The sequence below is a fragment of the Crassostrea angulata genome, chromosome 8, assembly GCF_025612915.1.
Source record: "Crassostrea angulata isolate pt1a10 chromosome 8, ASM2561291v2, whole genome shotgun sequence".
Lineage (NCBI taxonomy): Eukaryota > Metazoa > Mollusca > Bivalvia > Ostreida > Ostreidae > Magallana > Magallana angulata.
This window is the reverse complement of record NC_069118.1, coordinates 8,415,998-8,442,902: the sequence shown is the minus strand read 5'-3', so window position 1 is coordinate 8,442,902 and position 26,905 is coordinate 8,415,998. Positions and strand designations below refer to the sequence as shown.

Here is a 26,905-nt window from a genome sequence, read left to right as displayed (position 1 = left end):
AAAATCATAATTTAAACGTTGAAAATTTATTTGGAATATAAAATAAAATGCATATGTTTGTATATGGGAAGCATTACTATCGGGGCATTCTTTACTAAGTGCGTCAACAGACAAGGGTCTGTTGTTAAATTTGCATAATTCACGTCGAAGTGTGACAATCACTCAAAATCAATTGAATAAAAGGGTTACCTTTTTCGATGCATTTTGAATAACATTTGGCCAGTTTGCACAACATATCATCCTTCAGAGGTGCCGTAGGCCAAGTGTTATATGTTTTGCACATTTGATGATAACCTTGCTCGTATTTTTCTAAGGCTATGCACGCTATTCCAATTCTAAATTGAGCCTGAAAAATTATGTTGATGAAAACATTTTCTTAAAAAAAAGTTTCAGATATAACGTATATTATGTCAAATGTGAAATTATACCTCGAAAGATGTTTCTATGTAAGACCCAAATTGATTTTTCTCTTCCAAAATGGTGTTGTATTGCTCGAAGAACTGAAGACAGTCTGTCAGGTTGCAAAACACTTCAATAAGATCACTTCTTTTTGCTTCTCTCATGTGTTCTTTGGCCTTTTTATACAATATGAGTGCTTCTTTAAATTGCTTCTTTTTAAATGCCTTATCACCTTCACGTTTGTTAAATTTGAAAACTTCTCTTGACACTTCTCTTGATGATAATGGTGAGTTGTTGTCGGTTTTGGGTACAACATTGTTTTCAGGCAAATAATCATTTGGTGGAATTTCGTTTGTAGGGGTGTCGTGTTTTTGTTCTGTCTGTGGTTCTGTATTTGTCACAGATCCTACAATGTTTACAACACATAGAATGATCCTATGATATCTCATTTTTAATAGTGATGTGAAAAATGAACATTTTTTACCATGTGCTCCTCATATTTGTGGAATAATAAAACAAAATTCAAGGTGGACACTATTACTCATTAGGTTAGTTACTGACTCACTACGGAAATATATTGGGTTGATCAATCTCATAGATGGCGAGGCGAAGCCGAGCCGTCTATGAGATTGATCAACCCAATATATTTTCGTAGTGAGTCAGTAACTAACCTAATAAGTGTTTTGTTTTCCCAAGGACTATCAAACGACATATTCATTCACAAAAAGCGGTGATCTCCGCAAAGCAATGTACAAGATGCCTTACATCTCGTCAAGTTAAACTCATTTAAACTCTTAAAAATTATCAATACCACCTTTCAAATACACTTAAATAAATCTTCGCTTCACCCATATTACTTACAATGTTTTGTTGCTATTCAATTTTAAACCTCTGCAGATTTTGAGCAAATTTCGACGCTGCCATTTTGCTCTGCTCCAGACATAACAATGTGACGTCAATATTCAAAGGGCAACTACTCTAATTTAAAAATAATTCCAAAGGGCAACTACTCTAAATATTTTAAGGACTTATTGAACACAATTTCTGTGTTAAATAATAAGATATATCGAGATGAGTAGGTGAGGCGGCTGTCAATGACGGCCATACTGCCTAATATTAATCCTCAAAGAACCTACATAGAGATATATGAGGCAATCACGTGCCATGTTTAATCCAATGAAAGTGTGACATTTCAGTCCGAGGGAAAACAATTTTTAATATCACGGTTTAATGTTACATTTTTGAACATAGCTTCCTTATTAACCACTGCAACTTTTACATTTCATAGCTGAATTCCATTGATTTAAGAATCATTTTAAAATGTTTTTGTTTTATTTGCATCTATTATTACTATTCATAAAAATGTATTTGTAACTCATTTAGAACTTATGTAAAATTAAGATTGGCTGACTCGTATTTTCTTACCTATACTTGATTTCAAAAGATTAAATGTTTTAGGCTCTGTGTTGGGGTCAACAAACTCTACAGCCAGTTTTCCGGCATTGTCTTTGATATCTGACAAACCACCAATACGGAGCAATGTTTCTACCACCTGCACAAACGCCTCTGTCTCTGGGGGTCGTGGCATCTTAACGATGGAATGCAAAGGTGAATTTCCTACTCCATCTTTCAAATCAATGCACTTTTGAAGTTCTGTCATGCGCTGGAGCATCTGCAAATTTTCTGCAATACACAAATAAAATGGCTTTGTATATTACAGGTAATAAATTACAGTACCCGCAACGTTATTTTTTACAATCCTATCCTATCGTATCGTGTATCAATCATATCGTATCGTGCGTGTATACTGTTCTATCGTGCGTTAATTCTATCCTATCGTGCGTGTATACTTTTCTATCGTGCGATAATCCTATCCTATCGTGCGTGAATCCTATCAGGTTTATCGTTTAATTTCAACAATTCTTCCGTTTATCCTATTGTGTTAATCATTTCATGCCTTTTCATAAGCAAGTAAATTTATTACTAAGTTGCAACTCGTTCGGTGCGCCGTAGACGAACATTTATTGAACAAGAATTGTAAAATCCTATCCAACATTCCGTCAGGATACTAATTTTTAAATTTTTTCGATCAAAATTAACCAATATTATATGTTCATCATATCTGTTAACATTGAAAATGAAAAACGGAGTTCTTAGAAACAAGGTAACATATTTACCTGTATATCGAATATATTAAATCGTACGCAGTGTATACCTGCGTTAACATTGACTTTTATGCAACTTAATTTTGTTGCATCATATTTTACAGAAACAAAACTATTTATGGTATAATTTATATTTAATTAAAACCCTAGTTGTATTTTGAACCCGTTATTTTCCGTGTGATATTTGATTTCAGGCTGAAATGTTCTCGGCAATCAGCTAGGGTGTGTGGTATTGAAAACAATGTTAACAAATCGTACGCGGAATGTGTATCTGCGTAAATATTTATTTAACTTGTCTGTAATAATTCGTTTTTAATGCATCATTTTCTTATACAGAAAGAAATGTACTTATGATAGATTTTATATTTACTTTATACTAGAGTTGGATCTATATAATTAAACACGCTATTTTCCGAGAGTTTCTCGGGCTGAAATATTCGCGGCGATCGGCTAGGATGTTCGGTAATGAAAACAATTTTAACAATACAAAAAATGTATTGATCATTAAAGCTCATAATTTAAGTTGAAAAAATTAACTGGTCATTTTTATACATTCTATAAATGATGCAGCGATGATTAACTACTAAAAAAAATTCAACGTAAATCTTTATTTGTACGCGTTCTCTCTCAAATTCTGCCATTATCAGTTTGTTCGTAAATATCGTTTAAAGCGATCATACGTTTATCTTGAACATCGTTTATCCTTTCCTATCGTGTATCAATCCTATCATATCGTGCATGTATACTGTTCTATCGTGCGTTAATCCTATCCTTTCGTGCGTGTATACTGTTCTATCGTGCGTTAATGCTATCCTATCGTGCGTGAATCCTATCCTATCGTTTATCTTGTGAAAAAATAACGTTGCGGGTACTGTAGGTGAACTATAATATTACATGTTACACTATTTTCATATCTTTATGTAATTTATAGTTCACATCTGCAACAAATTAAGGTACCTAACATATCGACCTAAATGTCGATTTAAACGTTTTCTTGAATTCTTTTTATGAATCAATTTGGTTGAATATTTACATATACTTCAGTAGTTAAAGTAGTGGCTTGTGAACTGCAAATGATGAGTTCAAATCCGCCTGAGCCTTTTGTTTGTATTTACTAAATAAAAATACAATTTCTTTTCCAAAATTGCAAGGTTTTGCAGATTTGACTTATATACTTCCTACCCATCATAATTAATTTTCTGATTTGATTTGTCGTGAGCCACCTTAAGTTAAAAACACAAAACATTTATCTGCTGGAAATGATAAAACCTGTAATGACTGATAATCTTGCTGCGGCATGGAGAGCTGTGTCAGTTTCACATTCCTTGAACCTTAGCACGGCTTCTTCGTCTTTTTTATCTGAGAGCGAGGTAATGTGGATGACTAAAGGGACCAACCAGGCTCCTGTAACTTTAGGCTCTTTTTCCTTTATAAGAAACGTGAAAAGCGTAGAGAAAGTGACGGTACTAAAGTCGGCATCCTTTGCAGCACCCTGTTCTTCGGGTTCTGTCAAAATAAAATGAAAAATTAACACTATAATTTTGCACTACATGCATTGTAAGGATTGATGGCTAAGAACAAATTTGACTTTTACATGATGTTAATAAAGGTGTTGATAATTTTTCAAGACATGTCATTTTAAACAGCAAAATACTGATAACGTATTTGCGGCATTCCATTTTGGTTAAATACTCTATTTTATCTTAGTTTTCAAATATTATACTAATATCTACAACATGCTTATAAAACAAATTGAATTGAAATAAAATGCAACCTCATATTTTGGCTTTTTCCTCACATATGCATCATTATGATTATAAATTACATGTATACGGGTTTAATACCTCGTGAAGAGAAATTGATATAGATAACCAAAAAAATTGTTTAATTTACATTCAATACAATTTTGTCTGAGTTACTAGTATTACCCGTATTGTTATCTAGTCCAAGAACTAGTTCCTTTATTAACTTCCATTCTCCCTGCTTGCTGAGGTTCTCTAGCAAATGAGACCATAAACCGTTTGGTATTCTCCTTAGAACATCGTATTTCTCTTTTTTCTCAGCTTCTGATTGTAAAGAAAACTGAATAAAATATGAGATTGACTGCATACAAAAACATGTTATTAATGTTTAAGAAAGCAGGACGAGGTCTTATCTACATGCTTTGTACCTATAATTGTCTTTAAAACTGATAATGAGAATCTCAGTTTTGCTTGTTTCTACCTGAAAGGTGTTTAAACGATTTGATCCCTTCTATCAAAATAGACTTTTTTTCCTGATCAGACAACTCCGGTATATTGAAACCAATCCAACTTGCTTCGAAAGCCTCTGAAAACCGGTTGAGTCTTCTCAACGAGTTCGATCTTCGCCAGTGACCCTAAATCAGAACAAATGTGAATCAGTTACTAAAGAGATACTTGAATAAGTTATGTGTTATAGTGTCTTCGGTTTTACACAATACACCGTTCGTTCTAAACCCTTAATAATTAATTCATCTACAGTAAATAACGCAGTCATAATTTGTTACAGATAAAACATAGGTTATCTACAATATACATTGAACATTTAAATTTAGTCATTAATACATTTTATTGCATATTTGTATTACCTTTGACCAAGTAGAATCCATTTCAGTTGCACAAGTTGCATTTTGTAGGGCATTTTGAAGATTATTCAGATCGCTGTACACTGTCGATATATTTGTATAGAGAACTGCAGTCTCTCTTCTTAAAATGTCACTTCTCTTTGACAACTTCAAACCATCCTTATAGAATTTGAGAGCTTGGTCATTTTTCATTTCTCCTTTAGCAGCATTTCCTCTTGCTTTCAAATGTGATACCCGCATTCGAATACTTTCTGCATTAATATTGTCAAAATAGTAGAGTGAAACATCATATATTTTAAGATTATTATGGTTTTTTAAGATTGCTTTTTGTGTTCGTTTTTATTGTTTGTTTGTTTTTGTTTTTTTTTTGGTATAGTGTTTTTTGTAGTTTTGGGGGTGGGGTAGTTTTTTTTATTAAGGATTTTCTTGCAATAATAGGTATTTATGTCTACAAACCTGTATCAGTAATAATCTTTGAAAGAGTCTGGTAACAGACATCCCCTGGTTTACAGTAATCAATCGCAAGCTTTTCATTTTGGTCGAGGATAAAAGGAGAGCAGCTATTTTGAATGCACCTACATATTAGGGCATTTTTTCTTTCATCATCACTCGACGAGAATTGTACGATGATGTGAAAAACAGACTGATTGTCCTTGTCAACAGCATCTTTTTTATCTTGACTGTCTAGATATTTGTTGAATATCAATGTGAGTAGCTCATCGTATCCTGTTTAAAAAGAAGAAATAACATGACTTCACCGGTATAACCTATTAGTTATCTTAATTATCGTTTTATCATACTTCTTTCAATATCAAAAGTTACTCATTTTAGGCGATGTGATTTGGATTACCTGTTTCCAAAGTTTTCGTGATAACCACATGAATGACAGGAGTTCTCCATGTTCTTTCAATTTCATCGAAGTCAGCTCCATTTTTAAGAAGCGCCACAGCTAGCTGCATTCCGTATCGGCTCAGGTCATTAACAGACAGATCCATCAGAAGACACCCGACCCACATGTCATTAGCTGGACAGTTTGGTATTGAAAAGTCTAAGGGGCTCCTTGGACCACAGTGGTTTCCGGTCACAAGCAAGCTTACTCCTTCCCAACATTTTGTAAACGCGAGTCGTTGCAGAAGAATTCGTTGATCTTTTTCAGAGCCCGCGTGTAATTCTTGATGTTTAGCTAACAGTGTTTCACAATCCTCTGTAATACAACTGTCTGTCATGGCATGTTTGGTTTACAAAAATTGTACATTTTACGAGCTTATAGTGTTGATAATCGTGATAATGTTATGTAAAACGCTTTGGAATAAAAAGAAAAAATAAATAGAACAGAAAGGTGCCCCTTCTACAGCGAGTCTCTCCTCTCTCTCTCTCTCTCTCTCTCTCTCTCTCTCTCTCTCTCTCTCTCTCTCTCATTGATCACCAAAACATTAATCAATTTACATGTATTTATTATACCTCTGTGTCTAGGAAGCTGAATGATTGTAGTAATGATTTCAACTAGAAGATCCACTGTCGGTGTAAACTGATCACCACGTTGAGCGTGTTGAGGTTGATTTGCGATAACAAAGTAGCTGTGTAAGAAGTTTTCAAGAGCATCTTTGAACTGGCGTAGTCCTTTTAACGCAACTCCAGCTTGGATATACCCCTTAAATTCATTACAGAAACACAATCAATCATAATGATGTGCTAAAATTCCTATCAATCTACCTGTAATAAATAATTTTTTAACAACTTCTTTTATTCTCCAGGTTTTTTATTTAAAGATACACCACTACAGTAACTGCTCATTTGTCCCATTTGGTTATTTTTTTAAAACACAATTCAATAAAAGAAGTTGTATATGTACTGAAAGTTTAATTCTTTTTACTGCAATAAAATTAATTAAGCTCTCGATCCCGTTTCAAATATGATTGTTCAGAATTTAGGATTTATATCAAATCGATTCAAACTTTGAGATTTTATTTACATCACGTGACTTTGAATGACAGCAATTGTCAACGGAATTGAAGGCAATTTTATAGAAATAAATTTGTGGTGAGAATAGTTCATACACAGCGTCATGCACGTGACAAAACAAGCGTTTTACTCTTTATGTTATGACATTTCTACACTTGGTGCGACCTCAGAAAGTTATTTCACATAAGGCACCCCACAAATAAGAGAAATAAACATACTCGGCGGATCTAGATGTTTAAAACATATTTCAAGGGATATGGATAAAATGAGGTGTCGTATCTTTTTAAGTCGAAATTGATAACTGATATACATGCAGTTAGGTATTCTTAAACCCTGACAATGATTACCTCATGCCAGAATGGATTTTTGTCTTTAATTTGTTGGGCATCCATTAAAGCTGGACAGTAGTTACCCATTCTACTGTGTACTATCGAACGGCTGTTAAGGATGAATGGCACATCCTCCTGTAGAAATGGGTAATGCATATCGCAGGTATTCAAAGCCGCGGAATAGTGTTGCAGTGCCATGCTGAGGTTTCCTTGCTGCAACGCATTATTTGCAATCCTAATGATAAAGACCACCTGCGATCTTGCAAATGCAGCTGCTGAAACAAAAATGTGTTTATGAAGTAATGCAGATATATCTTAATCTTTCAAAACTTTTATAAAGATCTGAGGAGTGATAAAAAGACTTAAGTTTATTAGTGGCCATGTAGATAATCGGTTCTACGATTAAAACTGTAATTATTATTATATTTATGTAAATTTCTTTGGTATATCACTATACAGTGCGTTATCGTGATATAATAATTTGTCTGAACCACTTGGTGTATAAGGCCGACGACATCCAAAAATAAGCATTCAATGCTTATATTTTTATTCATACTGATGTCCATTTGTATGAAATATATGTGTATCGTCGCTGTAAAGCCATTATATACGCTCCCAGTCAGGGATATGAAACATACATGGAAAAGCCATATTAACATGTTATTTAGTTCGTTTCTGCGACTAAAATATAGTGCCAGGAACTTTATAGAGTAAGGTTGTGCAATTACGTTGAATCTTGTTTCTCGACAAAATGCGAAGGTCATACATTTAACAGATAATTTTGAAATTTAGTTTTTGACAACCAACTTTACTAAGAATGTTAAAGCAATATGAGCTGCAATTTTCCTGCTAAACGATTTTTTAACGAAACTGTTATTTTCGACTTATATGATAAAAATATCATGTTTTTTTAATTTTCTGTTAGCCTTATTTTTGTAGGAAAAGCCGTTAAGTAGCCTTAATTGAAGCAAATTTGAATTATTGTCGTCCTGTACAAAACTTTAACTGCTATATATATAATCCATAGAAGAGAAATCTTTCTTCTGACAAAAACTAATGATTTTTGTTACATGCAGACTTAGCATACTATAGCAGGTGTTTGCAGCAAAATAAAATTCTAAAAAGTACAGCTCATATTGCTTAAAAAAGACTGTCTGTAGATATACGTATAAACATTTCCCCGTTTGTCTTATCCTGTCTTATATATATACTACATGAACGTCTCAATAGAGTCGTCTTTAAAGTTATTTAATCCTTCTTGAATGAATCAACGCCCTTTTGTACGAAAGCCGAGAAGGATCATTCGATATTCGAGATTCAAAATACGAGATTCGAAATACGAGATTCGAGATTCGAAATACGCGATTCGAGATTCGAAATTCGAGATTCAATATCTAAATTAACCAATCAAATCATGGATCTGAAACCTGTATCCTAGCAACATCAAACTGTTCTAAAATAAAGATCATTCGTACATGCTCTTTCCTACAAATAAATGTCTTAATAGCTCTTATATTGTGGTTATAAAATGGTTAAATTAACATTGATAAATTGACCCCACACAGGATAAACAATTAAATTAGTGATAACACTGTGGGCTTTGCAAATCTATGTGATTTTGTTTGTCCTGTATGTATCCCCCCCCCCCCCCCCCCCCCGAACCATTTTAACCCGTTGTGTATTAGCCCCAACTGTGTAAAAATCGGCTCGCGAAGAAAGATCTGTTTAATCTAAATAATAAAAAACTGAGTGTGGTTTAAACTATGAAACGAAATTCAATGAAATAATCGACATGGCAAAATATAGGTTATGATAAAGTTTTAAACCATAGAAGATATAATGATTTACAACGACAACAATCCAGATAGGAATAGTGTATTGTAGGGTATCAGTGCCATTGTCGATATGAGAGAGAGAGAGAGAGAGAGAGAGAGAGAGAGAGAGAGAGAGAGAGAGAGAGAGAGAGAGAGAGAGAGAGAGAGACAGAGACAGACAGACAGACAGACAGACAGACAGACAGACAGACAGAGACAGAGAGACAGAGAGAGAGACAGAGTCAGACACAGACAGACAGAGAGTTTTGTAGTGTCAAATTCAGTTTTGATTTAAAAGAAAGTGAGCGCACAAGATTGTAAGTTTGCAGGAATCCTCGACACGAATCATGTCTATAACCTCGAAAGGCTATGTACAGGTTTCAACAAAAATATATTAAGTTGAGAGTCGAAGTACATGGCTATTCCGGTTATTAAAAAACTCACAAAGCTTTCAAAAAATGGCAATGAGAGGTTAACCGATAACTAGTTAGAAATGTTAATGCAAACATATTTTAATGAAGTTAAATTGTGTATATCCTAAAAAACTAGTAATAAGAAAAGAATTTCAATAGTGTTCATACAGCAGATTTAGAAATCATTTAATATTTATTCATTTGATGAGATATCGGCGCTTCTGATTGGTCGAAAAATTTCTTTGATACCTGCATCAATCGCCTTTCCTTGGATGGTTATGTCCAGTTGCATATTCCAGCGATCTCACATGAAAACTAGTTTTATTACGAGTTTTTCTGCACAGTGAATAACATCACAAGCTATCGCATGTATTTTCCTTTCGTTTTCAATTCAGCCGGTTCAGATTTTAACTCACTATTTGTGTTTAATGATATCCTTTAATTCAGCTCAATAGCTCTGCATCAGCTGAAGGCGCATCCATTTTGAATATTGTTGCTGTTGTTGTTTTGTATTCATACGCGCCGCTTCATTTACATAATTAACATTTTTGATTAATGACACATCACAATTTTTTATTTGAAAATGTTTTATTAAATGATAAGAAATGAAGATAATAATTTTTCTTTTGATCGACGTATCAAAGAAAAAATTGACCGGAAAACTGTTTCATCAATGCGCTACGCGCATTGATAGGGCTGGGACGATACTGTACTGAGCCGATTCGGTACATATCACGATACATGAGATGCGATACGATACATATCACGATACATTGCAACTAAATGAAAACATGAATAAAGGTTTAAAATTTATTCAATCTGACGATGTATTACCGCATGTCCAAAGTTATTGTGTTATATTTATAATGAGCCTTGCACAATTTACAAATTACTTTAGTCTCATATACACTACTTTTTCATAAATTAGTAATCCAAAAGTTTTACACACTTGATATTTAGCTTCCTAACTGTTTTGACAACTTTACGAGGTTTTCCGCCATCTTTGTACTTTCATATTAGAGGCGCGGACTAAAAATAGCCGATATATGAAGCTCGGATATTTTTGGAAAATAAAAAAAAGTTCGGTAAGGTATCGTTGTATTAATGGTAAATGTATCGATCCAAATATCGTCAAAATAAATACCGCGATGCACCGGTGCATCGGTGGATCGTCCCATCCCTACGCATTGATGAAGTTTTCCGGTCAATTTTTTCTTTGATACGTCGATCAATAGAAAAATTATTATCTTCATTTCTTAAATCAATAACAAAAAATTAAAATATACCGGTATATTATAATTCAACATCATGTTATAATAACAAACATCTAAAACAAAAAAGTTAATTTTTTTTTAAAAGACCACCAGTTGGATTTGAACCCAAAACACTGAATGTATATATTCAATAATCCAGGACGAAGCCACTGAGCCATGCGAGACTTGTCAATATATGCTCTATAAAGTACTGTTTGAAACAACACTGTCATATCTTTATCCTTCAAAAAATAATTTGAAAAAGTACATAATTAGTCATCTCTGGGTCATCTCTCCATCTTTTTTTAAAAAGCGACATTTTTAATGTTGGAAAATGTTATCTTTACACGTTTCAAATTTGTGGAGAGAAGACCCAGAGATAACAAAATCATTTAAAAACAGTTGTTAATAAGTAGGATTTTGCATGAATTGCATCGTGTTGCTATATTTAGACCCATATTATAATAAAACCTTTTGCATTTCAAATATTTTTCCACTCTTTCCACATCCAACAGAAACCAAATAACGGTTATATTTCGAAAAATATTCAAAATTAATTGATGAAATTTTCACTCTCCTTGTGCGCCCAGATTCCTGCCGAATCTACATCTTATGCGCCCACATTCTTTGAAATTAATTTGATTTGTTACAGCATATATAGACAATAATTAAGCCTCTAAAAGGAGAAAAGAGAGGAGGTAGCTAGGGTAGGGCAGACCAACTAGCAAGCTTTAATTTTACATCGACTCTCTCTCTCTCTCTCTCTCTCTCTCTCTCTCTCTCTCTCTCTCTCTCTCATCACCTAGCATTTCCTTTTCCGTGAGGGGGTTCGGGGTATTTGTGATGTCTTACATTAGCTAGCGAAAATGATAAAAAAAAACATGAAATGTTCTTTAAATTGTGTGCGGATGTTGTACTCCAATAATCTGTTTTCAGTATATACATTTCAAGAGGGGGGGGGGGGGGGGGGGCTATATAGTCCTAATTAGTTTGCCAGTTATTCTGTCCCCACTTTGTTTTCTCTTCGTTTTCAAGGTTTTTATATTTGGCTCAGTAAATTGATATAAAACTTTCTGTGTAGCTCCATAACGATGCACTGTAGATAAATTATGAGTAGTTTTACTTTTGATAAACAGGTACATATCCGTACTTGATTTTTAAGTTGACTCTTATAATCGGATTTAATATTCCAATAAGTATAGGGTAGGAAAGAGTAGACGGGACTTTTTTGCGCATATCCTACTGTACCATTCATTCAACACAGGTATTAGCACTCATCGAGTTCGACTTGCTTTCCTTTTTTTCATCCACTGGATTTAAAGCTATTAATTTTTGAAAATGTTTTGAATTTATGGCCTGATTATATATAAATTAGAGCTGCGCTGGTGTATCTATTTACCCAAATGGACCAAAATATAACAAAATGAATTTAAAAAATTTGACAAAATTAGTTATAAACGTACGACTCTTTTTCAATTCTAATCGGGTATGTCCTTTAGAAAAATCTTGAACCACACACATTTTAGCAAATAAAACGACAATATTGTTTCATTTTTTTATGGGGAGGGAGGTGGTGCCGGTAAAGGACATGTATTGCTTGTGGCAGTTGTGCTATACTCCCATTTGTTATAATAGGTAATACTACATATTGATATAAAATGAAAGTTTCCAATTACACTGTACATAGCTTCTATCATGCATTTTGAACCGCGCGATAGTTTAAAACAATTTTCAAAGCATTTAATTCAACCGATCATTTTTGAAATTTAATTTTCTGGATCCCCGCCTGATACGTCAGCCTTCTTGTATATTAGAATTACATGTACGTTGACCATGTGTACACATTAACTTAATCGGCTATGTTATGGGACGATAACATTTTTTATCAATGTTTTTGCAGGATATGTAACAAATAACAGCCTATTTGTGGGTTTTTGCACTGATTATTTGAGATAATTTGCCGTCATCTTTCATGCATTCCACACACCACTCACAGTTTCTTTATTTGGTGTTCTGTTCTGCTTATTTACATCTTTAGATCTTTACTTACAAAAAAAGTAAACATTTGTATGACTTATATGTAATTATTGTCAATTTCGGTGCGGGGGGGGGGGGGGGGGGGGGGTAGGAAACTACAGAGAAACTTAACTTGGCTGTGAAACATATGTTACATTAAAAGTTTAAAATTTATCAATTCAAACTTAACTATAACAGTAAAACTGTTATAGTTAAGTTTAAATTGATAAATTTTAAACTTTTAATGTAACAGTTATGATTAACATGAATTTATAATTCATGATATTTTTGATTTTATATTTTGGATTAATTCTAATATTCAATTAGGATTTTCCTCAGGTATGAGTAAATTTTATTTTATTTTAGTTTAATAATATCTACTATTTCGCACAATTTCCTTTAAGTATTTTTCTGAAAAACAAATTTCTGGTCCCTTTGTTAGCTAATTCATTCGCACATCTTTTGTAAACTTAGGATGACATTCCCAGCTGTTAGATACTAAGAAAAACATTCTTATTTCGGTTTCTTTGGAGGTAAATTCATTTGCGCTTTTGGCTTGACACTTCGAAATTCCACATAGATAAACTTATTTATCTCATTTCGGCCTCATATAAAAACTTATTTACTTTGTTTCGACTTCGAGTTAATCCTGTCTTTGTTACAGGCCTTCTCCGCGGAAATACGTGTAATTGTTATAACACCTTCTTTGGCTTAGCTAATAGTGTCAAGCATCAAAGAAATTTTGCCGAAATTGGGCGTAAACCTTTTTAAAACAAGTTACCTGATTGGTCAAAATTAAAGTCCGTAGATTGACCGCAATGGTAGGTGACTTTAACAAAGTCACTTTCCATCTTGCGGCAATTCAATAAAGACAGTTTTACTTAAATTTACGGATTTTATTTTGATTCATTCAGGTAAGCTTGAAATTACTGTTTTATTCTTTTTATTATTTAAGCTGAATTTCATTTAAGGTTTTTATCACTTATTTTTAAATTAAGGATATTTTTGAAATAGTTTTTTAATACCGTAATCCAATTAATTAGATAGTTTTTAAATTTCTTTCATGACTTCAATGTTAAATTGTTATTCGCTAAAAAATTGCCCGCCTTAATTAAATAACTTTGTAATCTTTTTAATCTACACTTTAAATTATACTTATTGCGTATTAATTTCTACTTTAAAATTTATTCTCTTAAAGATTTAACTTTTCGGCCATTTAAACTTTACCGCGCCTTGCTAGATAGAACTCTTCTGCGCGAGGAGATAAATAAGTTATCGTAAACAAAAACGAAAATAGAAACTTTTTCCGCTAAATTTACAAAACAAGTTTAAGTCATTATTTTATCATATTTTTCGATATTTTATTATTTATCAACTATGTTCACACTTTGGAATCATGTTTTAGGTAAGCGCTATGCACGATATTGTTTTGATTTCTGTTTATGTCTATTGTTTATCAGTTTTAATTGTGTTTCGGAACTTTTGTTATCTCTTTGATTTTATAACATGCTTTTATAATTTGTGTATTTCATTCATTTTCTTTATAAGACACTTTCCATCTTGCGGCAATTCAATAAAGACAGTTTTACTTAAATTTACGGATTTTATTTTGATTCATTCAGGTGCTGTGGAAGCAAGTTTCTTGCAATTAGACACAGGTTGATCCTTGAGTTAATTTCCCCAAACAATTAGTCACGACGGTGAAAACCAGTGTGTGACACATATGCTTTTATTCTTTCTTGTTGATATATCAATGAATGAATTATAACAAAAAACATGTACAACAATTAATTTTGAAATATTCATATACTGTTCTCTGCACAAGAAATCGGCAATGTGAACAAATTGGCACCCTATCATCCCTACCTTTAATTGTAGAGAGTATGTATCCTTCTATATTGAAAACAATTCCAAAAGTAAGACTCATAATAAGTTGTTTACTGAGGAAAAGGAAAAAATTGTATTTATTAATAATTCCGTATGATGTGATAATATCTCAGTACTAGTGTATCACTATGCATACATAAAAACGATCAGTATAATGCTTATATTTATTAGTGAAACAGGACAGATTATTTATATTTAGATTATTTAGATACATGTACTTATCTTCATACGGGGATCTAGAAAAGAGGGGGTCAGGGGATCTGGACCCCCTCCTCGGGAAAATTGGAGCTTATTAAATTTACATAGTAAAATTATTTAAAATTGGCCTAGGACCCCCTACAGAAAAAATTAGCTACGCTTATGAAGTTCTCTACCATAACCGCATTTTTACACAAAAGGGGTGAATAAACCCGGGTTTTAAACTATTACTGGTGGTGAAATACCCCAGGGTTCAAACGCATCAGGTGGAAATGCACCAGGGCAAACAAAATCACTTAGATCCGCGAAGCATACTGCATTATTACTAGTCTACTTAGATATTCTGTGTAAAATCATTTAGTTAGGTAGGGAGAAGTGAACATAGCATTTATTTGTAGGAAAGAGCATGTACGAATGATCTTTATTTAGAACAGTTTGATGTTGCTAGGATACTGGTTTCAGATCCATGATTTGATTGGTTAATTTAGATATTGAATCTCGAATTTTGAATCTCGAATCTCGTATTTCGAATCCCGTATTTTGAATCTCGAATCTCGAATGATCCTTCTCGGCTTTCGTACTTTTGAGATAGCCGCTGCGCCCATGATGTTTAGTTTATTTACTATAGAAATATAGCATACCAGGTCCAATGTTGAGTCCAGCATCTGGAAACATAAATTGGTCCATCTTGGTGTCTTTCTGCAGTATGAAGCTCTGCACTACTTCATCTTTAGACCTGTAAATCCTGAGTAAGTATGAGGTCGGTGTTAAAAATTGCCATATCATTTAAATTGAAGATTTATTGAATAAATAAGTAACATGGGGTTTTTTCCAAGAATTTGTATTACAAATTTAAGAGAGAGAGAGAGAGAATGAGAGAGAGAGAGATATATTATTGCAATATTCCAAAATGTGAAAGTGTCAATATGTTTTTTCCGCCTAGCTTTCATGTTTCGTGTTAAACATATTTTAAGGTCAAAAGCAGATTTTAAAGGATCCATGAAAAACAGCAAATTATACAACTGTACATGAATTGAAAGTATGAAAATCAATACCCTAAAACAGAAAGTTTCATCAGGGTATCTGACATGCGGTTATATATTACATGTAATTGGATTCACGACACTTGTCTCGTATGGAGGGTAATCGTGTTCAAAAATCCAGACATGTAAACTTGTAAATCCGAATATGTAATCGTGTTGGTGTGTGAGTCCGAGTATGAATATGTGTAATTCTGATCGTGTAACCTATAAAACTCAGGGATAAACACTTTAGAGTTGACCCCGCAAGCCTTCGATCTAATTTTTCCTACAGATGCCAATTGCAGCTGTAAAATGCTGTTTGTTATTTACATGTAACCTGCCACTATAATACAAACTTTCCATCTGTAGTCTCTGCATTTGTACTTCTGTTTTCTGAAATATCACGGCTGACATGTTGCAAATCAACAAATGTAAAGTCTACAAGTTTGTCGAATTTTGACATGACCATATATGGAAACAGTGACGTCACCGATAGAAAAAGGCTAGCTGCAGGTAAAGGCATGCCGTAATCGCCGGAATAAGGAAGGAAGATAATATATAGAAAATATATTAAGTAGGTCTAAAATCATATTATATCTGGATAACAACATTTCTTAAAAAGTATTATTTTTTGAAAAGTTATCGAAAGAAAAACAAAGAATTAAAAGACATTGGTTTTGAGATTTTGATTGATATAAGACATGAGAAACGACACTCCTTTTAAAAATAATTAAATAAAAATTCCAAAGATAAGGTTAACTGTCGTGAAATTAAAATGTGTATAAATTATTTTAAATGTTTCATTTTGCATTGTCGGCAATGTATAGGGAAAAAAGCCTATCAAGCTTGCGAAAATTGGCATTTTTTAGAATTTCAAGCAATTATTACGGGGTATGAGCATGACGTCCTGAATGTCGGTTCAATACAGACTCACTTTGTGAAATTGGTTGATAAAAAAATTTCCGGAGAGCAATTATAATACAGCTTTACAGCCACTTGTGAACATGTACTGTTTACCATAAAGCAACTATTTAATTTTGTAAAATTATCATCTATGAGTTTAAATCATAAACTATTTTAAAATATATACTGTATTATACAGTATATATTTAAAACAGTTTATGATTTAAACTCTACCAGTTCATATACAATCAAATTCATCTGACCCACCCCGTTCCTTACTTTCAGAAATGTTTTTTTATAACAGTTCTATACTCTGTCCCGGGATTTTGCTTCCACCACTTTTTGTTGATTTGTTTTCATGTTTACATCTTTTCTCCATTCGGAAGTATTCGGGACACCTCGCGCAATTTTCCAACGTTATCATCCGGGCTTATTAATGGCAGGTGCAGTGCAAAATCCACGTAGACTTTCTATTTTGGGATGTGTTTTGAAACCTAAAGCAGTAGAGGGGGCGTTTCAAAACAGATAATCTGGACATTTTTTATATTAGTGGATGAACGTAGTTTAAGTTCAAAGGTATTTATGAATATCGAAATATCAAGCGAAAAGTGATGGAAGCAAAAACTCGGGACAGAGTATAGATTATTTTATTATTTATCTTTCACTTGCACAACAAAATCATTTTGATATTTTAAAAAAGTATAAATACATGTATAGTTACATACATTTTTCCGCAAAAAATTACAAAATTTTTGCAGGTCGTTTATTTTAACTAACTCAGAAAAAAATAACAAGAGAAAAGCTATCAATGTGACAGCAAACCGGGTTTTCTTTTGTGTGAACAGTATTCATAATCCATTTGTCAATCCTGAATTGATAAATACTACATATCCAAAGAAATGGGGTACTCCATATGCAATGTTTTTGCCAAAAAAGTGACTAAGTTCAACAGCTGATTTTTTTTTTTATTTATTATCAGAAATAAAAATCATTGCAATTTGCATACCTCTGATATATTCATAATTGATATGCAAAAGAACAATTTCCTATATCTCGTAAACTGTACTAGGAGTTATCGGTACAATACGGGTATCTGTTTGGCAGCCACTCGCCCGCCCGCCAATTTCACAATTTCAATAATCGAAAATCCCGGTTAAAAAAATTCTCTCGAAAAATTCTTAGAATTCAGAAGCAATGGAGATGGGGACCTCACGGCGGTCGTCTCCGAACCTCATGCCGCTCAAAATATATATATATAACCCCTTAGGAAATTTCTTGATCCGTCTCATTTCTAGAAAAGAGTACGCATTAACTTATTAATATATTCCATTTTAAATTACATGTCAAATTATTTTTGAGAAATAAGATATTAGGCATTTCTTTTTAACCCTTATCGTATAATGCCATGAGATTTATTACAGAATTTAGCGCATTCGTCACATCGGCGATGATTTTTATATGCATGACCCTTTCCCTGAATTTTTTCTAAAGATAATACCGGTATTTTCGATAGAAAAAGTGCCGTTCATTAAAAGCTTAATGCAACAGTTAAGCTGAATATGTTATGTTTATTTTTCATCCATTCCGGCGATTACGGCATGCCGTTTCCCCGCAGCAAGGCAGTTGCCATATAAGGTCATGTCAAAATTCAACAAACTTGTAGACTTCACATTTGTCAATTTGTATTATGTCAGATGTGCTATTGCCGAGACTGAAGATACAAATGCAGAAACTACGGATTGAAAGTGTGCAAAGTTGAAGGTTTAATTAACTGATGAAAGCAATAAAGTTGCAAATTGTGCATCATGCAAAGGAACTGAGTCAAATCTTACATGTGTTTATCCCCGAGTTTTATAGGTTACACGATCAGAATTACACATATTCATACTCAGACTCGCACGCCAACACGATTAGGTATTCGGGTTTACAAGTTTACATGTCTGGATTTTTGAACACGATTACCTTCCATAGAGGTCAGTTCATGGAGCATCTTCTTATGATTGAGGTCAGTTCATCGAGGTCAACTGCATTAATGAATTACTCGCATTGTTATTGGTCTGATAGTATGAAATGTTCTGTACTATTATTGCTACATCGTCTATATACGTTGTCTATATCCATTGTCTGTAAGCCTATACATTAGAGTGTGTAATGGAGCCGCATATATCGGCTTACAGAAAAGTACAAAAAACACCTTTGATTTTTTTCAATGAGAAATATGAAAATTTAAATTGTTATGGTGTCTAAAATAGGGCTATCGTTTATTAGTTACTTTAAACGAGGTACCAAGCTCTTTTCATTGGCAGTGTTACTATGTTATTTATGCTTTGATGGCGCTATATATACATGTACAAGGAAGATTTAGCACACAGAGGAATAAATCAAAAGTGAGATTTTAAACAATTCAACAGAGATGTAATTATAATATTCAAACATACCTTATATATGATCCTAATTATGTCACATTTTGATATCCTTCAAAATGCAATACATATATGCGTAATTTGATTACCTTTATAAATGTCGGATCAGCTTTCGTTTTGAGTTCTCGGAACAAAAAAAAAATACACACGTATACCAGCTATTTTCATTTTATGAAAACATGATTATCAAATTCTTTTCAAAATCAATAGTCAATACATATCCTCTATGTTGATATATCACTGTGTTTTAAGAAAATAAATGATATCATGAGATAAGGCAGATGTAGAACTTGTGTATAATATCGCAATGTTATCAAGTGTACACATAACTGATATCACACAATTAACTATGGAACGCCATAGCTGCCTTGATGTACATTATAATGACATAGCATAGGCGTCGGAATTAGGCACATAGCATCATCGAGGGTTCAGGCCCCGCCACCATCCCCCCCCCCCCCCCCACACTTTTTCTCACAGGAAAGAAAATTGTTCCAAAATGTACCTTGATAAGATGGATATATTGAGATGTTGGAGCCATAGGTATACTAGCACCCCCCCCCCCCCCCCCTAAGGAATTTGAAGATTTGGGGAGGGGGGAGAAAAAAAATGTTTTTTCTTTTGTTCTACAATTTTTTTCAAACTAAATAAAAGGATTTTTTGTATAGTCAATCAAATTCTAAATTTGCATTCAAATGATGTCATAGTCCATCTATGAACTTATTTTCACAGATTTGACCTTTCTTTTCAATCCCTCGTGTTTCTTCTTCTAAAATAATAATAAAAGAGCACGCGGATAGCGAAGGATTTATTCTTTAAGAATTATACTTGACTGAATTAAATGGAATTTGTGTTTGGTTTTACTTCGGTCTCAATATCAGCCATCTGCAGGCTTCAATACACGTCACCCCAATACACCACTTGGAAGACTATGTATCAAAACATGTTTGTTCAACTATGCAAATAGCAGTACAATTCACGATTTCTGAAAGTACGATAATAATCCTAACAAAGGCTAACAATGACTTAATAAATGGCGTCGATTTAGAGCGATTAAAATTTACAATATATTTGATTTTAAAAACCCCTATATTGCATATGTACATAACTGCTTTGCATTAGTCGCTGATTTAGATTTCGAAATATTTAAATACCCATGAGAGTAATGCGTAGCAGTAAACATCGTGGAACTATATTATTAATATCTCAGGCATTGGTGCATGCTTTTTTGTTCGATTACTTTAATTGATTTCAAACTAATCCTTGCACCCCGAGAGAAATAATCTCAGTACATTTGTACAAGTGCGATTCCGATTTTAAATTGCGAAAAGTGTACCTCTGATGTGATTTTTTACTTGGGAAATATTTGTTCTTGTGAAATACGTTTATAAATAAGTTCACTCAATTTACAGGAAACAAAAATTGTTGAGAATGATTAATGTAATTAATTACTTTTCTGGATACGAATTGATTCTCAGCCTTTAATCACAGGTCCCAAATTAAAACAACGAATCAGCTAAACATGTAAACAAGTCAATGTTCCGTAAATGGTGCCAGTCACTTTAACTCTCTCTCTCTCTCTCTCTCTCTCTCTCTCTCTCTCTCTCATGATTTATAATTTATAATAATGATTTTATAATTTTTTTCGACAAAAATATATACATGTATTTATTTTGTAGATAGGTTTTCCCTCCGTAAAATTGAATAGTAGGTGTATATGTATGGGAGATTGTGTATCCACATTTATGTGTGGAATCATTCCCGCGATTATCTTAATAACTAGAATCGCATTCTACCTCCGAGAAATATTTGCTAATGATTTACTTCTTTATTAACAGCCAAGTCTTGTTCTAAATTCAGTTTTTAAAATATGCTTTTTAACTAATTGCCATAAAACTTTGAATCTTAGAGTGACAAGTTTAGGGTCTAAAAGCAACTAAATAGACTTTAAACACCTGTTCAGTGAAAAAGTATTCCGCAATTGTTTTTCTTGATTTTTTTTATAATTATTAACCAACTGCATGGTTGGGTTTTTTTTTACGGTTTATACATTTCAAAGCAGCCTTTAGAAACAGGAAAATCAGTTTTAAACTGACAACTGACAAAGGAATGCATATGAAGATAATTTTAAACTGAAAGTTTCAAAAAGCCAGAGCATGCATTAGGAAAATAAAGAACGTTTAAAACAAACACAAGTTAATAGTTGTAATGTTTTTTCTTTTCTTTTTGTCAGATGGTTAAATTTTCCATGTTTCATTATTCTGAATTTTAAGGCATAATATGGAAGTTCAGAGTTTTAAATCTTAAATGGTTGAGGAATTGCATAATTTATCTACTTCTGAACAAACTTACATATAGTTCAATTGATCATATACCATTTAGGGAGATTTCAAAAAAAAAGACATACGACGAATTAAAACAAAAGCATTTATTCAATTACATGACATTATTCAATCTTTTTTTCTTTCAAAATAACGAAGATTTTTTTTCATGAATCAAATAGTTTGCGATTTCTTTCAAAAACAATTACGAGGTTTCTGCCATAAAGACAATAAAGGAAACAAAATCAGTAACAATTACCAGTACCATAAAAATCATGTCCAAACGTTTGGCGGTGAGTCTTGATTTAACTATCCTTAAAAATTCTTTAATCTTGGTCCATGTTCTTATTTTCTTTTGTTCTGGGTCCAAATCAATGGGTTCTACTTTGCATTTTTCGGGATTTTCCGTCGTGGATTCGCTAGAGAAATGAACGCGTAGTACGATCGCCTCCAGTATGACGGTCAGTCCGCTGACCACTAGCTGGGTAGACAGGTAGACCATGAAGGGAGGGACAGAGTCCGCCTTGGGCATGGTGTCGTTAATCATGGTCAGAAACACAGCAAATGTGAGGAATATCGCCATCGATGTCCCCATCTTCTCGCCGGAGTCAATGGGCAGCACGTACGAGAATATATTTAGAATAGAAAGAATTATAACCGGAACTAACACGGTTAACACAATAAATGACGGCTTTCGTTTGATAACCAGATGGTAATGTAACTGTTGTATCCCTGGTACCTTATACTCCACGACAGATGTGTCTACTACTTCCCATTCCTCGCTCCTGTCGAAGTAAGCCAAGCTGTAAAAAGAATGAGGCGCAACAAAGTAAATAAACTCAGACGATGAAAAGAGATTACCAAACTGTAGGGAACAGGTCTGAGTGTCAAACGGGTACTTGCTGATGTCTATCTTGCATTGGGAAGTGCTCTCTCTGGAGGTCGTATATACAACAGTTCCCGAGTTATAGATAGTTACTGGTTTTTCTTCGGTCAAACATTTATCATTCGTAACTTCGTTGAATATACAAACTGAGCTCGGTATCCACACGTATTTAGATGTGGTTTGAATGGTCGTTATTTCTTTGTACGAATCTGGGTCCCATTTGAGGCGTCTGTCCTCCCATGCCATCGAGATCCAAATGGACGCTGAAAAGGTCTGGTCTTTTTCATTCACGCTGCGAATCGAAATTAAGCTTATGGTTCCATATAAATGCAAAACATCAGGCAATGTATCAAATGGCGCCACTCGTGGTTCATAACCGTTAAAAATATCCCTGAATAACTGAGTTCTGTTTTCTGCAAGACACACGTCAGCTTGTAAAAAGATAATTATAAACGCCGACAAGAGGACAACGGGATCCATCGTCCAACACTGCATAAGAACAAATCGTTCTTAAATATTCAAATTGAATTCTGATTAATCGCGACTTTCCCCTTATGAAGATTTTTTTTTCCAATAAGAGACCACGGGTTAAGCTTGATCAAATTTCTAAATTTCTTTTAAAAGGTCTTTTTAAAGGATAACAATGACCAAGATGTCATTTAAATAGATCTGTTGGACTATTACGGCTAGAAGAGTTTATGTTGATACACAGGGTAAATATAAAGAATTTATATATGTCCTTTACAAAACTCTAAATATTTGTGAAGGACATATCGTTCAATCAGAGATAGAGGATAAATGTTTTCCTTTGTCATTACACTTTTTTTGTGTAATGCAGAGGATTTGATTACAAAGATACAAGATAATAATTATAAATTCTAACTCATATTGTGAATATCAGGGCAGTATTTTGACGCTAGATCAAGATTATGAAGAATATACATCAACTAATGCTGTATACATGTATCGCCTTAAACACCAATTAACGTATGTTATCGAATTTGATGCTGTCCTTTGTTTGAATTTGATGCTGTCCTTTGTTTGAACTCAATATATGTATAACATAAATAAGAAGTTAAGCTTGGGAATAAAGTCTTAGATTGCATCTTTAAGAAAATGATATTTAGCATTCAAGATATGTGGCAAAATTAATTTTGATTCATTCTGGTCTGAACCAAGAAATGTCAAAACATATTATTGGCGCATTTGAGTTCGCTAATGTAGTTGTGATGGGTTTTTTTTTCAAATCGGAGGACAAATAAAAAAACCCGTTATAAATTAAGAATGAAATGAACTGATTACGAGAATGAAGATAAATGTCTTTTGAAGTAAGAAGCAATTTAAGAATGTAAGGAGCTTAAAAATAAAGTGCAACCGTTTTGGGAAAATCCCTCAAATGAGGTTAGTCTGATAATAGGAATGTACATTGCGAAATCCTTCATTCAAATCAGTTGTTCAAACAAATAATGATCAGGTGAAGTTTTCTATTAAGCGTTGTTCATTTTATTGTGTCTTTTAGAGGCTAACGTAAACGTATAGATTTAACTATAGTAACACCGCACATTTTTCACTTTTAAAACTGCTCAAATTCCATTTTGAATCCCATTTGAAACTTATATAATTTTTTATTAATTTTAAAAATTAATATCTGATGTTGTTAAGAATATTGGGGGGGGGGGGGTATCAACAGTGCATTGTTAATAACAAATGGTTATATTGAAACTTGAATATTCTGTAGTAAAATTTTAAAGCTGCACAATTGTATATGGATTGTTGAAGATAACGAAATAAACAATAATCTTGTACTTTCTTATTTTTGATTGAACATACATAAATCTCGAAGGAATCTACAAATATATAAATTTTTGTAATCAAAACCAGAATTAAAACTTAAATTTAATATTCAAGTCTGGCTCCGAAGAACGTTGTTACATTAACATTGTAGGAGTTCAAAATAGTGGAATTTATCCCTAAAGATAAATTCATATATACACACAACAACAACCTTTAACCTTAGTCGTAATCTTAATGAGGATCGGGTAAACTTCAGCTAAACCATCGGGTTTGGTGTTTGCAGTTTATATCGAATTCGGCATTCCTTTCATTAATTCTTCCATGATGCTGGATCATCAGACGAAATTCCAGTTGGTGTTTAGCTGTTTTCTTTTATAAATTACTTTGGATATTCAAAGTAATCAACTGTTGCGTCTAAATAAAAATTATTTTAAAACAAAATAATATCTTCTTTGTTTTGTAGAAATCACTCAATAATATGCGTGTAGCCACGACCATATGGCTTAATGGAAAAGCAGTTTTAGATTGTGTTGCACTTTTATATTTAATACAATATTATTTTAGGTTATAATCATGACTTCACAATTGCTAAAAAGTATACAAGTGAAACGAAATCAATAACTACCACACAAATCATGAACAATTTCTCCAACGTTTTGCTATTTATCTTTAAGCATTTCAATTTCACGCAGCTTAGTCTTGATCCTGAAGTTGTGTCTTTTTCTGAGGCATCAAGCGGATGAACCTTATTCTCATCTTCTTCTCCCTTTGCTTCGCGAAAATGAATGTGAAGTACGATGCTTTGCAGAACGACTGTGACTCCACTAATAATTAATTGAGTGACCAGGAAAATACTAAAGTAGGGTGTATTGTCCGATTTAGGGAGCGAGTCGTTAATTATCGTCAAAAACACAGCAAACGTCAAGAATATAGCCATAGACGTGCCCATTTTTTCACCAGATTCTATTGGAATGACGAAACAAAATATGTTAAGTACTGACAGTATAATTACAGGCAGGAGGACTGACAGAATCACGTACATTGGTCTCCGTTTTATTTTCATGTTAAAATGTAACTGAGTATATGTCAAGTTATTGCCTACAAACAGTTGTTTCTTTAAGGATGTTTCCACCATTTCCCATTCTTCGCTCTCTGTATAATACTGCAGAAAAAATCCTGATTGATCCTCCATTATTGTTAAAAAATCTATAGTTTCAACTAGATTGCCGAAATAGAGACTACACATATGAGAATCAAACGGGTATTTGGTAATGTCAATGGCACACTGGGTAACACTTTCACGTGAAGTCACATACGTCATCCATCCAAATGACGTAATCGTTACCAGCTTATCAGCAGTAAGGCACTTGTCTTCATTTATCTCATTATATAAACAAATAGAAGAAGGAGACCACACGTATTTCGATGAAGTGACAATGCTGTCAATTCCTGAATAGGAGGACGGATTCCATGTCAGACGATGGTCAATCCAGCCCATATACAGCCAAAACGATAACGCAACCGTTTGGTCCTTTTCACTCACCTGGCGTAACGACATTAGACTCACTGTAAGAGTGAAGGCAGCCGCATCTGCCTTTGTGTTAAAGGGGGCAACTCGAACATCGTATTTATCGATGACATCCTTGAAAAGCTGGGCTCGATCGGTTGCATAACAGATATTCCAAAACAGAAAAATGAGAAAAAGAACCACATTTTTCGGAAAGTATAGCGTAATCATTTTTGATGAAATACTGCTGTAAACTGATAAGTGTTAACACTTGCCAGCAATTGTTCGTTTTAAAATGTATGGGTTTAATGTTCAAATGTTGAAAATTTAAATAACTGAATTCAATCTACTACGAAACAGCACTAAGTTTAATTAATAGTTCATTTTACCATCGTAGATTTAAGTATTAAACTTATTAGCAGGGCATAATGAATGAGCCCTCAGAACAAGGATAACTGTTACGGATAAAAAAAGATTAAATCTATTTGAAATCCTAATCCAGTTTGAATTATTAACTAGGGTATGAAAGATTGAAATAAATCGACTCTACTTAATATAATTTGCTGTTGGATTTTATAAGGAGCATTTTCTTGGTATCCAACTGATTTTTGGGCACTTTATCCAGGTGTTTTACTTGTATATATTTGTTTTGAACAATTTTGCAGTTATGTAAAGAAGCAGTGCATCATTGATTTAGCAACTGCATGTGGATTTTTTTTCGAAAAGATCTAATAAGGATTTTGTTTGTTTCAACGAGTCAAATCTATGTTATCTATTATAGTCAACATCATCATCATGACCTCCGCCTCCTCCTCCTCCTCTTCCTCCTCCTTATCATTATCATCATCATCATCATCGTTATCGTTTTCATCAAATTTCTGTTATACAAACAACGCGTCCATTTCTTAAAAAAGCATAAATTTTAGCTTAATTAAGGTGGCTCTATACACCCACAGTTTATTCCAATTTTCAATAGAAGACCACAAAACATATACTTATCAAATATTA

At 33.3% G+C, this 26,905-nt stretch overlaps 3 protein-coding genes across 3 annotated transcripts in view; all 3 read right to left on the bottom strand.

Moving 5' to 3' along the window:
• Positions 1–15,782, bottom strand: part of LOC128158579 (uncharacterized) — a 39,675-nt gene extending 23,893 nt beyond the window's left edge. The window contains exons 1-12 of the mRNA XM_052821478.1: positions 15,683–15,782; positions 7,479–7,735; positions 6,631–6,820; positions 6,020–6,373; positions 5,626–5,895; positions 5,173–5,420; positions 4,788–4,941; positions 4,493–4,630; positions 3,834–4,070; positions 1,825–2,082; positions 429–805; positions 190–346 (exon numbers count right to left, since the gene is read on the bottom strand). Coding sequence (XP_052677438.1) covers positions 190–346; positions 429–805; positions 1,825–2,082; positions 3,834–4,070; positions 4,493–4,630; positions 4,788–4,941; positions 5,173–5,420; positions 5,626–5,895; positions 6,020–6,373; positions 6,631–6,820; positions 7,479–7,735; positions 15,683–15,728 — 2,686 coding nt within the window. The 5' untranslated portion in view covers positions 15,729–15,782. The remainder of the gene's footprint in view (positions 1–189; positions 347–428; positions 806–1,824; positions 2,083–3,833; positions 4,071–4,492; positions 4,631–4,787; positions 4,942–5,172; positions 5,421–5,625; positions 5,896–6,019; positions 6,374–6,630; positions 6,821–7,478; positions 7,736–15,682) is intronic.
• Positions 15,783–21,824: 6,042 nt separating this feature from the next.
• On the bottom strand, positions 21,825–23,202 carry LOC128158580 (neuronal acetylcholine receptor subunit beta-3-like). The gene has a single exon (XM_052821479.1). It carries the CDS (start codon positions 23,089–23,091, stop codon positions 21,916–21,918), a length of 1,176 nt encoding a protein of 391 aa, XP_052677439.1. The 5' UTR covers positions 23,092–23,202; the 3' UTR covers positions 21,825–21,915.
• A 1,177-nt stretch (positions 23,203–24,379) lies between these two features.
• LOC128158581 (acetylcholine receptor subunit beta-like) lies at positions 24,380–26,242 on the bottom strand. Its single transcript, XM_052821480.1, has one exon. The coding sequence runs from the start codon at positions 26,126–26,128 to the stop codon at positions 24,962–24,964; it is 1,167 nt and encodes a 388-aa protein (XP_052677440.1). The 5' UTR covers positions 26,129–26,242; the 3' UTR covers positions 24,380–24,961.
• Positions 26,243–26,905: the final 663 nt, after the last annotated feature.

What these genes read in the sequence shown, in the direction of transcription:
- LOC128158581 (XM_052821480.1), bottom strand. Translation starts at nt 26,128, where the DNA reads ATGATTACGCTATACTTTCCGAAAAATGTGGTTCTTTTTCTCATTTTT.
- LOC128158580 (XM_052821479.1), bottom strand. Translation starts at nt 23,091, where the DNA reads ATGCAGTGTTGGACGATGGATCCCGTTGTCCTCTTGTCGGCGTTTATA.